Source organism: Populus euphratica, unplaced genomic scaffold (assembly GCF_000495115.2).
Source record: "Populus euphratica unplaced genomic scaffold, PopEup_1.0 scaffold2.1, whole genome shotgun sequence".
Lineage (NCBI taxonomy): Eukaryota > Viridiplantae > Streptophyta > Magnoliopsida > Malpighiales > Salicaceae > Populus > Populus euphratica.
In genome coordinates this window covers 6609232-6624563 of record NW_011499846.1, presented here as the reverse complement: position 1 = coordinate 6624563, position 15332 = coordinate 6609232, and the positions used below count along the sequence as shown (strand labels likewise).

Genomic DNA, 15332 nt, shown 5'->3' with positions numbered 1-15332 from the left:
TTACCAGTAATTTTTATCTAAGTCTCTTATATTTTAATTTAACCCTCTCTAATATATATATATATATATATATAATTGGATATTAATTAATTTTTTCTATTAAAATCTAGAGTAATATACATCTATCTCTTCTAGTTTATACTATAGTATAATAATATGTTTATAAACTTCTATGAGAGAGGATATTTTGTTCTTTTAATTAATATAAATATCTAAACTAATCTGTATATAGTTTAATTAATCTCATTTATCATAAAACTAACAATAATATAAATCTTTAATAATTCTAAAATTTGTTTGAACTCTGATTACTTGGGATGAAAACAAGTTTAATTAGAAGAGAGAGAGAGAGGGAGAGCGCGCCCGCGCGTGTGGACGTGGTTGCAGTGGTGGTTCCACCCAGTAGTAATGGGTAGCTTCTCACGTAAGGAGGTACATTTGATGAAAAAATAATAGAATCTTCGAGTCAATCCCAAGAGATTTCTCAAGTCAATGTTTTCTTAAAAATAACAACAAAAAAGAAGAAACACCCTATTTTTCTTTTTATCTTATGGCAGTGGAAGCTCTCTGACTCTGTTCTGTCGAGTTGCTTCTCCTTGTCAAGAATTAAGGTTTCTGTTCTCGTGCATTACATTAGTCAACCTGTTTTAGGAAGAGGGATGAATCATCTTCTCGTTAATAACTTTGCTTCTTGTTATATTTTCAACTTTTCTTGATTTCTAGGTTTCTCTTCTATTTAAAGAAACGAGCACTTTTACCGGTGATTGAGTGTGATGAAGCCGGTGGGATACAGATTCCATCCAACTGATGAAGAAATCATAGATCATTATCTGAGGAACAAATTGAACGGCCTTGATTCGCTTGTTGATGCTTATATTGGTGAGATTGATCACCTTTATCAGTGGGATCCATGGGATTTACCTGGTTAGTACCATAAACAGTGATGATTGTTACAAAAATTCTAAGCTATTCTTGATAATTAAATCCACACTTTCTTGATAAATCCTAATGTTTTTTTTTTTTTATGTGATCATGTGTTTGTATGTAAGCTATTCTTGATAATTAAATCCTAATGTTTTTTTTTTATGTGATCATGTGTTTGTAGACTTTGCAGTAAGTCAGTCAAATGATCGAGTGTGGTTTTTCTTTTGTCGGCTTGACTACAAGTACTCAAATAGTAAACGAGTTAACAGAACAACCAAGAATGGAAACTGGAAATTGACCGGCAAGGTTCGTAATATCAAGCGTAGAGGCACAAATGAGGTGATTGGTACTAAGAAGAATCTGGTTTTCCTACACAAATGTCCTGATTCTAAAAAAACTAGGTGGGTCATCCATGAATTCCAGGCTAAAACGTCCCCTCCTGTTGAGGTATTATATAATACTTTTTTTTTTTTTGGTATTAAATCCTACAGTATACATGAGATTACCGCCTTTTCTTTTGTTTGCATCTAGGGATTAAGGTTAGACCGTTGTGTTTGTGTGGAAGAATTTGAGTGCTGGAGTTCAATGTCGTGCTTCGATGGGATTGTTTGACATGATTTTTTGAATTATGACTTTGGATTTTTAGTCATAATCCAAAAGTTATTTTTCATTAATAACTTGTGAAAAAGATGAGTTAAAATGATTTGAAGTTGAGAATATATTTGGTTAAAATGACTCAAAGCAATTTTCTTAAAGAATAGATGCATTGTAAGTTGAAAGATAAAAAATCAAAATTTTAACTCAATTTCCTAACAAGCTTTTGATTCAAGTCAAATGTTATTTCTAACCAAATATACATGTAACTTTTCTTTGGATAAAGAATTTAAAAACAACTTAAACCAATTTGTAAAAATCATACCGAACATAAACTAAATTCTTTGCTATTATTGGATATTGCTTGCCTTAAACTTAGACCAGTTAATCTTGCTCAGCACACTCTCCATTACTTTTAAGCCATGGGAAACTGTCTTCCATGTGATTAGAAGAATGTCTGCTATATCCTAGCTTTTTTGATGCTTGAGTTCTATTTGTACAAACTGTTTTCAATGTGATTTGCTGAATGTCTGCTATATCCAAGCTTGTCTGCTATATCCACATGTGTTGTTCTATCCTGAAACTTTGGGAACGGACTGCTGCTTGATTTCTTATTTTTCGAGTTCTTTTTACTGTAGAGGGCTCTTGTTCTTTGCAAGTTAAAGGAAAAGGCAGATGACTCAGCTGCCAATTCACCTAATGATGAAGGTGAACCTAGTATCCTAGAGGTGAGATGGAGCTTTCCCAATTGCAGTTTTAAGAACGTAGTTTTTCATGCGGAGCATGAGAAGCCAATGTGTTTACTTGTGTATGATTCTGAGTCCAGGTAGATGCTGAGCAACTGCCATCTCTCCTTGACAGCCTCGGGGAGGATTTCAATTTTCCTTCCCCACTGCAGTCACAAATCTATGCACAGAATTACCTTTCAGATGAAGAGGATGCGATAGGGTTTGCGTTTGCGGACTCATTAATTGTTGATCCAGATGAATATGGCACTGAAAATGCTGCACTCTCTCTCCCAAATGACCACAGCTCACCAAGGTCATCAAGGAAAGCTTATGCTGAGGATAGCAGTGACAGAACAACTTATCATGCCTATGGAGAGGTAATAAATAATCTCCAATGACCATTTTTAGTAACGCCTGATTCTCTCTATAATTATTTAAAAGAATGCTAATGGGAGCATCGGAGTAATATGTGACTTGCTCATTATTTCAATGCCACTAAGGACATTCTCTTTAGAATCGTGAAAGACCTTCAGGTGAAATGAAATTCTATGTTTTACTGAGAGTTCGTGCACAGGTTAACCATTCTAGATTTGCTGCATTTCTGGGCCAGGAATCATTTTGTATTTCATGTGTATTCTTTGAGGACACTTGGAAAATTTAACTTGTCTATTCCTATCTTTATGACAGTCGGCAAACTTGTATGGCGGGCACGGTAATTTGAAAATATCTCGGCAGCTGCAAATGGCTCACGGTGATGATATTCTCTTGATGGGGGCATCTTCCACGGATTCCACTACTGCAACTCGACATGAACATATCAAATTAATGCAATCAGGTGGTGAAGTAATTCCAAGGACTCGCCAACCTCCGCCTCCAGTAGCGCCCAGCTTTGTAGAACGCAAGGAAGTTTCTCATAAAAGAGTTCAATTGCTGCGCGGAGTTTCAAAGGTGAGGAGTATACATTGGAGGACAAAAAACATGGAAGCAGCTTGTCTCTAACTAGCGAATGAAATTAAACTCTTTATGATTTATCTTTGCAGGCTGGAGAAGGTAGAAATGAAAGTGCTGATATTGATCTGCCTCGGAAGGGTCGTTTCATTCACCTTGAAACAACTATATCAAGCCATGGATCAAGCCCTCTATCGGTTTATCTTTTGAACGCAGTCTTAGGTCTGCTTCTATTCCTAATCATGCTTAGAGAAGCGCTGATTGTTCACTGAGAGATGCCACTCTTAGAAGGGTATACGGTCAAGCATTTTGTCACAAACAGAATTGTCTATCCAGTGTATTACATCGGTGGACTTTGGGATCAATATGTTTGGTAGTGTGGTAGTATAAAAAAGTATAAAAAAGTATTTTATAAATTTTATAAAAAAATATTTTTAATTAAAGTTGATTTGATATTTATATATGTTTGGTTAAAACTATAATTGAAATTAAAATTAAATAAAAAATAATTTAATATATTTAGTTAAAAATATTTTTTAAATTGAGGTTATAAAATAAATAAAAAAATATATATATTAATATTAATAGTTTAAAATTTAAATATTATAGATTTAATTACTACTATTATATCATAAAATAAATAATATTTTATATAAAATATTTTTTATTATTTCATTAAATAATTCATCCGATAAGATCTACAGTTTTCATAATTTTTTGAGTGTTAAGAATAAAATTGAGATTACAGTGAAAGTGAATTAATTTACTCTATACTAGTTTTTTAGAAAAAAAAAATTATTCACGTAATAATAGTGCAGATAAAATTAATTTACTCTAAACTGATTTTTTTAAAAAACAATAATTTATTTAAAAAATTTTATTCATATACACAACGTGAATGAATTTATAATTTATTAAACTATTTTTTTAAATAAAATTATTCATATGAACAGTTATGAGAGAATTTTAATTTACTCATATTATTTACTTAAAAAAATAAATAAAAATAAAAAAGCAGCTAAAAATTACTTCAGCAAAACATGTGTTTTAAACATAAATTGCACTGAGCCTCATAAAAAATAAATTGTATTTTTAACTTTATTAAATATTTGTTTTGTCATAATTGTTTTAAACACAAACAATCATACAAATAAATAAAACAACAACACAAATAAATAGACTCTTAGTAAGCGTTAAACGTTTGTTTACAAGGTGCGTCTTGTAAACGAACACAGCCTTAAAATCCTTTAACCCCAACCCCCTAATCCTCATATCCTTGCGCTACAGTTCAATTCATTGCTTACTTTCGTCTACGATTTTTTGTGCTGTAAGAATTTCGGCCGCAACTTGAGAATCAAGTTTTGTGGTACCCTGTTTCATGATATTCAAAGTTCGGAAGTTTTACACAGTAATTTATTCTTTGATTTTTCGGTTTCTCACGATAAGATCAGTATCCAAACCACTACAGGTATAGTATATCCCAAGGAAACGGGAAGCGTTTAGTTACGAGCATTTTATACATTTAAACAGCAATTTACAGCAAACTTAATACAGATAACAGTAACTACCGTCCAACACCGCAACCATGACAGAATATATACGAGTTAAACAAAATTTTCTGATCTGCCAGTGTTTAAGGTCAGTTTGTTTGCTATTTTTGGTTGGGTTCATTGAATTTGCGTTTAAAATACAGTTAAATTAAAAGCAACTCTCAGCTGCCTTTTTCTGTACTGTTCAATAAATGAACAATGCTAATAAATTTTAATTCACTCATGTGAGCAGTGTTTTTTTTTTTTGAAAAACCAAACCAGTATAGTGAATTTATTAAAAAACTAGTTTAGAATAAATTAAATTTACTCGTATTGTAATTTTAATTTTATTTTTAATAATATTTTATCAAATTTTATTATATGTTTTAAAAATCATGAAAATTATAATTTTTATCGAATGAATTTTTCATATAATGAAATTGTAAATAATTTAATGAAATAATAAAAAAATATTATTTATTTCATGATATAATAATAGTAGTTAAATATATAATATTTAAATTTAAAACCATTAATATTAATATAGATATTTTATAACCTCAATTTAAAAAGCATTATTAACCAAACACATTAAATTATTTTTTGTTTAATATCAACCAAATATATATATCAAACCTACCTTATCTATTAACTAAAAATATTTTTTATAAAATATTTTTTTTAAAATTAGAATCATAAAAGCTACTTATCATTAAATCAACTCGATGGTGTGATTAGAATAGAAAGCGGGCATTATAACCAATATGGTATCTTAAAAAGAACCCTTTTGAGCAATCAAATTTGCAGCCTCCGTGTTACCTGATCATTAAGAGTTGGACAAATAAGTTGATTTAAGTTAATAATTTGACGGATACAGCTCACATGTTAAGAGACGAAGGGCGCATGAAAGTGGGAAACACAAGAGAAAAATTAAGGAAACATAGGTGAAAAGAAATGAGATTATGATTGGCAGCATCGAAAAACTAAGGAAACAAGGAAGGAAAAGGGGAAATTTGTGGAGGAAGTTCAAAAAATTAATGCTTGGACTGGCAATGGCAATGTATGAGCGTAGAAGACTTTTTTTTTTTTTTAAAAAAAAAAGACCTATCTATTAGTAATCTAATTTCTTAAAGAAGCACACTTGGGAGCTTATAGTTGCAGTCATGTCAGTACGGAAAATTTGGACCGGAGGTTTGGTAGGGCACGTCACTGCAAGAGGGCTCCATTTTTTTTTTTAGATTAACGTGGGTGTCCGGGCCAGCTTACGTGCACCACGACTAATCCCACGGACCCTGAAGTTAACGACCATGTAAGCCTCCAGTGGCCATCATATGAGCAACCAAGGACTCGAATCTGAGACCACAAAGAGAACAAATTCCTTGATCCCAAATCCTTATCACTTGGCCACCACCTAGATGGTTAACTGGACGTGAAAAGGTCGCATTCTCAAATCCCGATCCAAGTTCTAGCAATCTCACACTCATTCCCAGGTAGCGTCTCATGCAAGTAGACTGGAGACCCGCCAACTAGTAACTAAACTTGGATTATTAACCAACAAAGACATAAACACCTTTGTACCTTTTTAGTTAAGTTTCAGTTTTAATTGGTCTAGTGGGGTTTAGGTTATGAAATCGAACACTATTCTTACATTCTAATACACCTTCACTCTTATAAAGGTTTGAAATTGAGACTTCTCTTTGAAAATGACAAGTCTAGTATTAATTACTGAACTATTCCCTTAGTTCATAACTAATTAGTTATCTCGAACATCAAGAACTAACGCTCACTTTGATGTTGTTATCCTTTCAGGTAGACCAAGGGATGCAAGTGCAATCTATATTTACTGGAAATGACTGGGCTTCCAGTATCCCCATCCAATTCAGCAGCAGATCCACATGGAGCAGGGCCTCTCAGAGAATACACCATTCACCAATGAGTTGACATTTCAGTTTGATGCTGATGATATGAAGATGTGGAGTAAACCATAAAGTTGGCAGATTCATTTCTTGATGAACCAGCCGGCTTTATCTCCAGAAATGTGTTTGTCCGCATGAATCTAACTACAAACTTCAAACACTCTCAATGATTCCAGTCCACCAAAGTCATTGAGTAGAGTAAATCCTGAAGGTATTGGTGACAATGACATTAAAGTTGACCATCTTGAGGTAAACAAATGTTCTCCAATGGCTATTGGAGAAAGTTTCTCCGAAGACATTTAAACTCAATAAATAGCACAGGAGAATATCATTGGGAAGCATTGCAACTTTATGCATGCTCATGTTATTTCAGTGTTTTCAATGATGTTCTCCTGTGGAATATAGATCTCATATATGTTAAGGAATAGTCTAGAGATCGTAGATGCCTTCAAAATAGTACACAAATTATAATCGTATGAATCCCAAAATAGTCCATGATTCTTTTATAGAATCTCCAAATCGAACAAAAAATTCATAGATCTTATGAAAAGAATATACAAGATCTTCATCAATAGTCTATAGATCTTATATATGTCCAAGCAAAATGAAAAAAGCAGGGTTGCATTGACATCTTACACAGGTCAAATGCTCTAACTTCGCCGCATTCCTTCTATTTTAGTCATTTTGAGTTTCTTACTAAGACTTCTTGAGGAATGTAGCAAAATTTGTATCTTCATACTCTTATTGCAGTCTTCCCAGCCTCTGGGAACTTCAAACTTTTCTGGTGGAAATGCCAGATGAAATGAATACTGGCTGATGCAAACCATTCAAGCACTTTCAGAAACCCTGACATCTGAAGAGATCGGTTGTTATTGTGATGACATCCAAGTAACAGAGGCTTCCTCATCGGGATCAGATATAAAGAAATATATCTATTGCATCACTTCAGTCCCTGAAGTTCCTGATTATGTAACAACTAAATGACATAAGGTGAGGAAATTAAGTTGCATGTATAAAACTCGAAGAATAACTTATCTTCGGTGTTGAATTCAAACTTCATTTGATTTCTGCTTGCAGGTTCGAAATGCTAGAAAGCACTTCAATTCCAAAGATTTTCCTCAGAAGGAAACATTAGTTACGGAGTCTGATCATGATGACACCGAAGTAATGGAGGCTTCCTCAGTTGTGGCTTAGAATCAGAGAGCTATATCTCTTCCCTTGAACCAGTCCATGAAGAAGTTCCTGATTATGTAACAACTTGCGGACCACAATGCTACGAGGCGAGGGACTTAGGCTGTCTGTCTCTAGGTGATGGAATTGAACTGTATTTGATCTATGCTGCAGGCCCTAAAAGCGACAAAGCTTGGTACTGCCTTTGATCTGCCTCGGATGGAAAGCTCTGTTAATTTTGCCTCCGAAAGAAACCTTCATTATGGAATCTGAAAATGACTTGGAAAAGGCTCATGCAGAAACAAGTTTGAACTTGAGAACAATTGGTTCATCTGAAAACTACTGGGTGTCTTCTTTCATTCACTTGGGAAAAGTGTCCATTAAGCCACAGACAAAATCCCCCATTAGTGAATGTTGTTGGATTGATTTGTGTTGTCTTCTCTATCTGTGTCTTTGGTACTCTTTTTATTATTACAATACGTCTCATTCTAATTAATATTGTTAAATATAATTAATTAATATTAAGTATCACATAAAAAATTTTAAAATCACTACCAAATTAGAATAGACATTTATTTAATTGCCCCTATACATTCACTAACAAAAGAAGGAATCGACGTAAATGTTGTTGATGGTGACAATAGACTACCTTCGTTAAGTTTGGTTTCGAAATAAAACTTCTAAAATGGAAAGATAAAATCATTTCATTTTAAAAAATTAAAATATCTTATTACGCCATTGCCATGTCTAGAGTTTTTTAAAAAAGGATAAAATCATAATTTTATTATTCTAATCTACAGTGCAAATAAATCTTGAGAACTACTACAGTAAATGCGCCATGAATATTGGTTTTTATAATATTAATTGCCAAACCAAAATCAATCATTTCGATGAACCAAAAGAAAGAGCTGGAGAACTTGCTAAGGAAATAGCCCTGTAAACATGTCCAATTGAAGAAAAGAACAATATCTTCAATTAGATTTTCTCAAATTTTAAAATCAAATCCTAAACGATAGAAAAAACTATGTGTTGATATATTTTAAAAATAAATAATTTCTTAAAACTGTTTTGAAAATTATTTATAAACTATTTAAATGAGTGTTAAATTTAAAATCAAATCAAATCAACATCTTAAAACCTCCTAACTAGTATATGAATTTGAAAATATCAACACAAATAAAAATCATGAATAGCAATTTTAATTAGTTACGGGTAGTTAACCTACTAAAAAAACCAGGCTTATAAAATATACTAAGCTCAATTTCAACTCAATCTGAAATGCACAAGCAATTTACGCGTAGTTAACCTACTAGAAGAATCGATCATCTTTGAAGGGGCTCCAAGACACAATTACATTTCTCGAACTTCAATATTTGCGATTTTGGGTTTAAAATCTGCACTCCTCACGTTTAAAAATAAGACAACTAGTTTTTTAACTGAAATGACTAGGCATAGCATGATGTGCTTTCATATAATGAAAATGAACAATCAATGCTTTAAAATCTCAACAATCTCCGAGCGGGCACCTGAGTGACAAGCAACTTAAGAGCCTGTGCACAGAAGCAGACTGCAATGCATCTATTCATGGCTGAATCTGTGATCACTGCTTCATAAAAAAGAGCAAAGGTGTGTAAAACTATGAAGTTCATTTCAACTATCGATCAATAATCCTCCAAGAATCCACTCGGGAAAAAAAATTCAGTTAGCAATATTCCAATATTTGACAGAACAAACCCAGCAAGATAAATGTACTTCATGAAAGCAGGACAGTGTTCATAAGGAAATATTCTAAACACCGCTAAGGAAATGTTTGGGAACTTCAATATTAAGAATAAGAACTGAAAACAGACAGTGAGTAAAAAAATTATTGAAATGCATTTCTAGATCTCCTACAAGTTAATGGGGATATTTACACTTTCTGCTAATTGTGTATACAAATACACGTGGACCCAAATATTCAGCTTTCTGCTGAACATATTTTCAATTATACATAGCCAGGACCTCAAAAAGTATACTATATTTGAAGTATTAACAATCCACATGTGGGATAGGTTGCTACATAAGGGCATATCCAAGGGATGTGCTAAATGAAAAGCCAAAAGGAAAAAACATTGTTTTGGCTTTCATCTCTTATTTTTACAGCTTCAAGGAAAGTGCTACACTGGAGAGCCAAAATAATATTTCTATGTTGGAGAGTCATTCCTACATATTGGACAAAAATGCTACAAGTTTGTTTAATATATTTTTATGCAAAAGAAGGGTTTTGATTGGAGTTGTATTAGTTAGTTACAATTAATAAATGGTTTATTAATATCAAATATATTAAAATACAACTGGCTTTTCTAAATGGATTTTTATCATTGAAGTGCAGAAGCAAAAATATCATATTTACACTATTCAAAAAACCATATTATTAATTTTGCTCTTCTAAATAGCATCACATCTCCCCTTGGAGATGGGGAGATGCTCTAATAGTCTAAAATTTTCGTTTCACACTCAACCATAGACAACAGATTCGTGCGAGTCCACATATTGATCACTTGCTGCAGTAATAATAATTACTAGCATGGCACTACCATGAACACTGGTGAATAAAGGTTAAGCATGATTGTATTAGAGCAATGAATGCTTTTACCTAACCTTTTAATGCCACGGTGTTGGATGATAAAACAAATAAATCAATGATGAAGATCACAGAAGATAGAAATTCCCAAACCTGCGACAATGCATGTTTAGAAAAGTTAGATTAAACCAAACTTCAAGCTCAAGCATTAAACAAGAACCAACACCAAGAAGATTACAGAAGCTGAAAGAGTAGAAGTGTTGTCAATATGCTTTTAGTAAGCCATACCATTGTGGCAATAAGAAAAATCTTGAAGTAACTTGAAACTAGGACGGCAAGCAAAATGTCTTTGCACCTGTGAAGTTAAGGAAGAATAAGTCAAATTACACTATTCTTTTATTTTCTATGGTTGATGCAGATAATCTAGATCAAATATCACCAGCATAATTGTCAACAGACGTGTACATAATTCTAAAATTTCGGTAACGAGAACTACTTTTCTCTATCTTGCCTTATTTTGGCCATATCTCTTTAATGATCTTAGAAATCTGTTTCACATAGACAGAGGTGTCAGACCACAAGTAGTCAATGATCATACACAACATCTATCCCAGTCCATTGTTATGCACGCATAAAAAAAGATTTATAGATAATTATACTAATTTGGATTAAAAAATCCCCCTTCAAGGTAATCTGCAATCTGAGTTTGTCCTAAAAAATAATGAGTGGCACACATGGCAGTTGATATTAGTGCTTCACACTCCTAATATTGCAAGTCCAAGAAATAAATGAAAGCAAGAAACAGCATGATACTGAAACAAACATTTACCTGGAGATTTGAATCGTCGTGTTTAGCATCAGCCTCATTGAAAGAAGAAAAATACAGAAAAACACAAAATTTCCGACAAAGACATCCTGGACAATCTACATAAGACAGCAGCAAACCCACTTTTCAAGAACCACAGAGAATCCAACTCCAACTTTAAAGCTGAAATTTATCCCCAATTCCCACCGGCATTGCTAACCTCTTGGAATGTCCAAACAATTGAAGAAAAACTCATGGAAGAACCCCACTCTCCCTCATTTCTTTTCAAAAGCAGACTTCTATCTTTGATCATTAAGGCAGACAAAATACATCATAAAAGTTTAAAGGGGTAATTAAGTATTCAAACATGAAAATAACCAATATGAGAACGGATACAAGCATCCAGAAGGAGAAACGCAAAGATTGACTTCCATAACGAACCCTGCAAAGCAGCCCTATGTTAGAGTTAATAACCCATATGCACCATAGCAATAATTACAAATACTGAAACAGAAAGCGCATAATTAGATATAAGTTTGCCCCCGCAAAAAAACTTTGATTAGAAGCATTAATATCCTCGAAGCATTCTGGAAGAATACACCATAAGAGAGTGTCCAAATTAAGAATGCAAAGCTTATAAACCGTAAGAAGCCAACATAACTAAAGGCAGCAGCTTGTACCTCAAAATTGACCGTATGCTGATTAATTACATTGAAGAGAAGATGTCTATACGCTTTTGTTTTGTGCAGAATCAGATCAATCAAAATAATCTACACCCATTAACGCAAAAAAGAAAAAAAGAAACCTCTAAATCTTCACCAAGTGAACCCGAAAAAAGAAAGGATAAAAAAGCAATCCATAGCAAGTAAAGAATCAAAAGGGTATAATAAACTCACCATAAATTCACATTCGATGTACTCGTCTGCAACTGCTTTGCAATTCTCCTACAACAAGAACAAAATTAAAAAAAAAGAGAGAGGTAAAGTTGGGATACATAAATGAAAGAGAGAGATTTACACATCTCATGAGCCGAATATTGCCAGGTGAGTATTGGACGAAAAGAGTTTTGATCGGAAATCCACACTCTACACATCTAGGCTCCATCTTTTTTCACTCTCTCGCTCCCTCAGTCTGCATCCTACAACCTTTCTACTGTTACCGGTTTTATTTATTTATTTATTTTATTACTATTTATTTTTTGTACTCTCTTTCGGGCATAAGCCCAAAGCGTATGGGCTATAATATGGACTTTCAAAGCTTGCTGAAAGCGACCATTCTTGGAATATCTTTTTTATTTTTCTTTTGGATGATTGCATTTTCTTATTCTTTTTTTCTGCCATTGAAAAAGAAAAATTGAAGAATCTTCGCCGTTCATGATCATAATCCTGTTGCATAACACCTTCGTTTCTAGTTTCTAGTTTCTAGAGAATCGATTGCTGAAACCAATTTGATTTTCGAAATTCTTTGCTTGAAGAAAATAAACAAGGATTATGTTTGCTTTCTGTAGTATTGTCTTCAAAATGGTTTGGCCCTTTTCTCATCTCCATTTATTTTATTATTCAGAATAAAAAACCAAAAAAATCCTTTTCTGGAGGAGCAATTTCTTTTTTCTATTTTTAATGAAAAATTAGTGTGTTTTTGTTGCATCTCTTTGGACAAACATTTCTAAATTGAAAAACAAAAAGGTCATATCTATTTTATGAAAATAATCTCTTGCACCTTTAATTCAAAGTTAAAAATGGAAGTAAATTTTCGTAACTTTTTTTTTAACATTGTTTTAACGATTCTCAAGGTCTCATAATCCTCTGTGTATGAATAAAGTTCATATAATCATAAATATTTCTTCGATATCTCCCAAACTAGAAGTCTTGTATGTCCATGAGCTATGTCAAAAATTTTGTTCGGCTCCTGCTTCATTCCCAAAACTAGGCCATAGATTTTTTGTCTAGGATTTTTTTTTTAAATTGCTTCAAATAGGATTTTTTTTCAAAGATTGTTTTAAAAATATACTTTAGCTCTAATTAAAAAAAACAGCTCACCCTAGAAAGCCTAAGACGAGTTAGGCACTAGGTCATCCTAAACCAGGTTTAGAGTAAGCAATTTCTATAAATTAACTGATTTAGGTCGCTCAAACCCAACCACACCCTTTTTCATTTTACTTGACTTTTCTTTTTCTCTTACCTTTTACACAATCCTTAATTTTTATAAAAAAAATTTATAGTCCAAAAAAAATATTTTCAAACCAATACTTTTAATAGATAACAACATGATCAATTATTTGATTTTTTTCATAATCAAAGAAGCTTACTCTCTTATTCCTCGAGATAAAAATATTTAACTATTCATCAATATAATTATCCGGCCAAAATATTAATTTTCCTATAATATATATAAAAAACATTTTTTTATATTTTTTTATATTTTTATTCGCTTATCACTTCAATAACCAAACTCAAAAACTCATTTAAAAATTAAAGTTTTTTTTAGGCAATACCCATTTCAGAAAAGCCCAAAGATCTAATGAAGTTTTTCTTTGATTTCATCAGTGATATTTTTTATCGGAATATATCTCTAAAAAAAAAAGAGCTTCATTTATTTTCTATTCAAACCCTTCTCATCCCAAATCTAATATGAAATATTTCATAAATGATAATATAAAAACATCAAGTGAAAGAGTTAGAAACCTTCCATAATCTTCATCAAATATAATCAACCTTCAATATTAATTATACTGAATAGATAAGAGCACTCACAAAAAGTTGATTTAACTTCCTAACAACAACTCAAGAGCCAATTTATCCATAAAATATACCACCAACTTTTCAATAGCCTTCTACTTTCATTTCTTCAAAATATAGGCAATTTAATTTTACGAATGAAATTAGACAAAATAAAGTGGAAAAAAGGAGATGATGCACCCTTATATTTTGAAGTGTTTCATATAAAGGAGACTTTGCAAGAATTTTATAAAATTAGATAAAATTTCTGAAGTAACTTGCTTTAAAAGGATATGAAAGGTGTTATGAATGTTGTTTAAGAAAAGAAAATCAATGAGTAAAATCTGATAATATTTATGGATACGTAAGTGTTATAATGTGTTGAAATATCCAACTTCATATATATTATAATAATAATAATAATTTGTTTTTCATGTTGTATAGAGAACCCATTAAAGTGTTAAAATATAAATTATTGAAATATAAAAATAACCAACTTGTAACAAGTAAATGAGAAGGATATTATGGTTATTGTTATAAAATAAATAAATATTTGATCAAATATAAGGGGATGAAGATCAAATTTAAAATAATGAAGTAAATGATATATAAAAGGAAAAGGTTGTGAGAGTTATTATATAAAATGTACATGGAATTATTGTAAATGTATTAAGGATGTATCTATTTTTCATTGGTTTTTGTATTTATAGTGAAATAAACACAGCAAAATGTTTAATAACAAATTAAATTGTATTTTATTCTACGAGACTTATTTAAAAATTGAGTTTGAAAAATAGTTTTTATGAAATAGTTTTTATATGTTTTTTTAACTGAGTTTGGTAAAGTCTTGTTTATTTTTGTGTTTTAAAAGTGCTTTTAAAAAAATTAATTTTTACTTTTATTTTTATTTTTTCTTTGCTTTAAATTGATATATTTTTTGTGTTTTCATAACAATACTAATATCAAAGATAATTTTTAAAAAATAAAAAAATATATTATTTTGATATATTGTTAAGTAAAAAATACTTTGAAAAGCAACTGAAACTACATTTCTACCAAGCATTTTATACATATTTTTTGCTATATATAAACTTTAATCATAATTTCTTTAGACACGTAATTAAATTTAACTAACCATGTATAACTATATTTTTTTAAAATTTATTTTTTAAAATTATAATCATAAAAGTCAGCTAAAAAACACTCTAAATAAGGTTGGAAACTTGATATTGAAATGTAGAGTAAATAATTTTTTTTCTTTTTTCTCAACACGGGAGATAATTGATGTTGCTTTCTAGGAGTGTTCAAAAAAACCAAAAAACCGATTAAATCAAGAAAAATAGAAAAAAAAAACTGAAAAAACCGAACCGAAAAAAAAAACCGATTAAAATTTTGAAAAAACCAGCCGGTTCGGTTCGGTTTCGGTTTTATAACCAAA

The 15332-nt window shown here is 31.5% G+C and overlaps 2 protein-coding genes across 7 annotated transcripts; one reads left to right on the top strand and one right to left on the bottom strand.

Annotated features, from left to right (window-relative positions):
* The first annotated feature begins 382 nt into the window (after positions 1 to 382).
* LOC105136118 (NAC domain-containing protein 4-like) lies at positions 383 to 3555 on the top strand. Its single transcript, XM_011041326.1, has 7 exons — positions 383 to 611; positions 724 to 924; positions 1106 to 1371; positions 2157 to 2246; positions 2345 to 2623; positions 2934 to 3194; positions 3287 to 3555. The coding sequence occupies exons 2-7, from the start codon at positions 774 to 776 to the stop codon at positions 3464 to 3466; spliced, it is 1227 nt and encodes a 408-aa protein (XP_011039628.1). The 5' UTR covers positions 383 to 611; positions 724 to 773; the 3' UTR covers positions 3467 to 3555.
* Positions 3556 to 9136: 5581 nt separating this feature from the next.
* LOC105136085 (protein arv1 homolog) lies at positions 9137 to 12342 on the bottom strand. Of its 6 annotated transcripts, none has more exons than XM_011041274.1 (9): positions 12195 to 12341; positions 12074 to 12121; positions 11858 to 11947; positions 11574 to 11632; positions 11398 to 11476; positions 11202 to 11296; positions 10661 to 10727; positions 10450 to 10525; positions 9137 to 9412 (listed from the first exon to the last, which is right to left on the bottom strand). In XM_011041274.1, exons 1-9 carry the CDS (start codon positions 12279 to 12281, stop codon positions 9306 to 9308), a joined length of 708 nt encoding a protein of 235 aa, XP_011039576.1. In that variant the 5' UTR covers positions 12282 to 12341; the 3' UTR covers positions 9137 to 9305. The 6 variants fall into 6 exon arrangements, with proteins under 6 accessions (XP_011039576.1, XP_011039583.1, XP_011039592.1 ...); XM_011041281.1 differs by having other exon boundaries at positions 11398 to 11480; positions 11574 to 11619; positions 12195 to 12340; XM_011041315.1 differs by having other exon boundaries at positions 9326 to 9412; positions 10445 to 10525; positions 12195 to 12342.
* Between the last annotated feature and the right edge of the window lie 2990 nt (positions 12343 to 15332).

Bases quoted from the DNA above. Each gene is read 5' to 3' on its own strand.
- LOC105136118 (XM_011041326.1), top strand. From the start codon at position 774: ATGAAGCCGGTGGGATACAGATTCCATCCAACTGATGAAGAAATCATA. The intron at 2,624-2,933 runs GTAATAAATAAT...TCTTTATGACAG, and splicing joins CTTATCATGCCTATGGAGAG to TCGGCAAACTTGTATGGCGG. The intron at 3,195-3,286 runs GTGAGGAGTATA...TTATCTTTGCAG, and splicing joins TGCTGCGCGGAGTTTCAAAG to GCTGGAGAAGGTAGAAATGA.
- LOC105136085 (XM_011041274.1), bottom strand. From the start codon at position 12,281: ATGGAGCCTAGATGTGTAGAGTGTGGATTTCCGATCAAAACTCTTTTC. The intron at 12,122-12,194 runs GTAAATCTCTCT...TTCTTGTTGTAG, and splicing joins ATATTCGGCTCATGAGATGT to GAGAATTGCAAAGCAGTTGC. The intron at 10,526-10,660 runs GTATGGCTTACT...GCATTGTCGCAG, and splicing joins TTTTTCTTATTGCCACAATG to GTTTGGGAATTTCTATCTTC.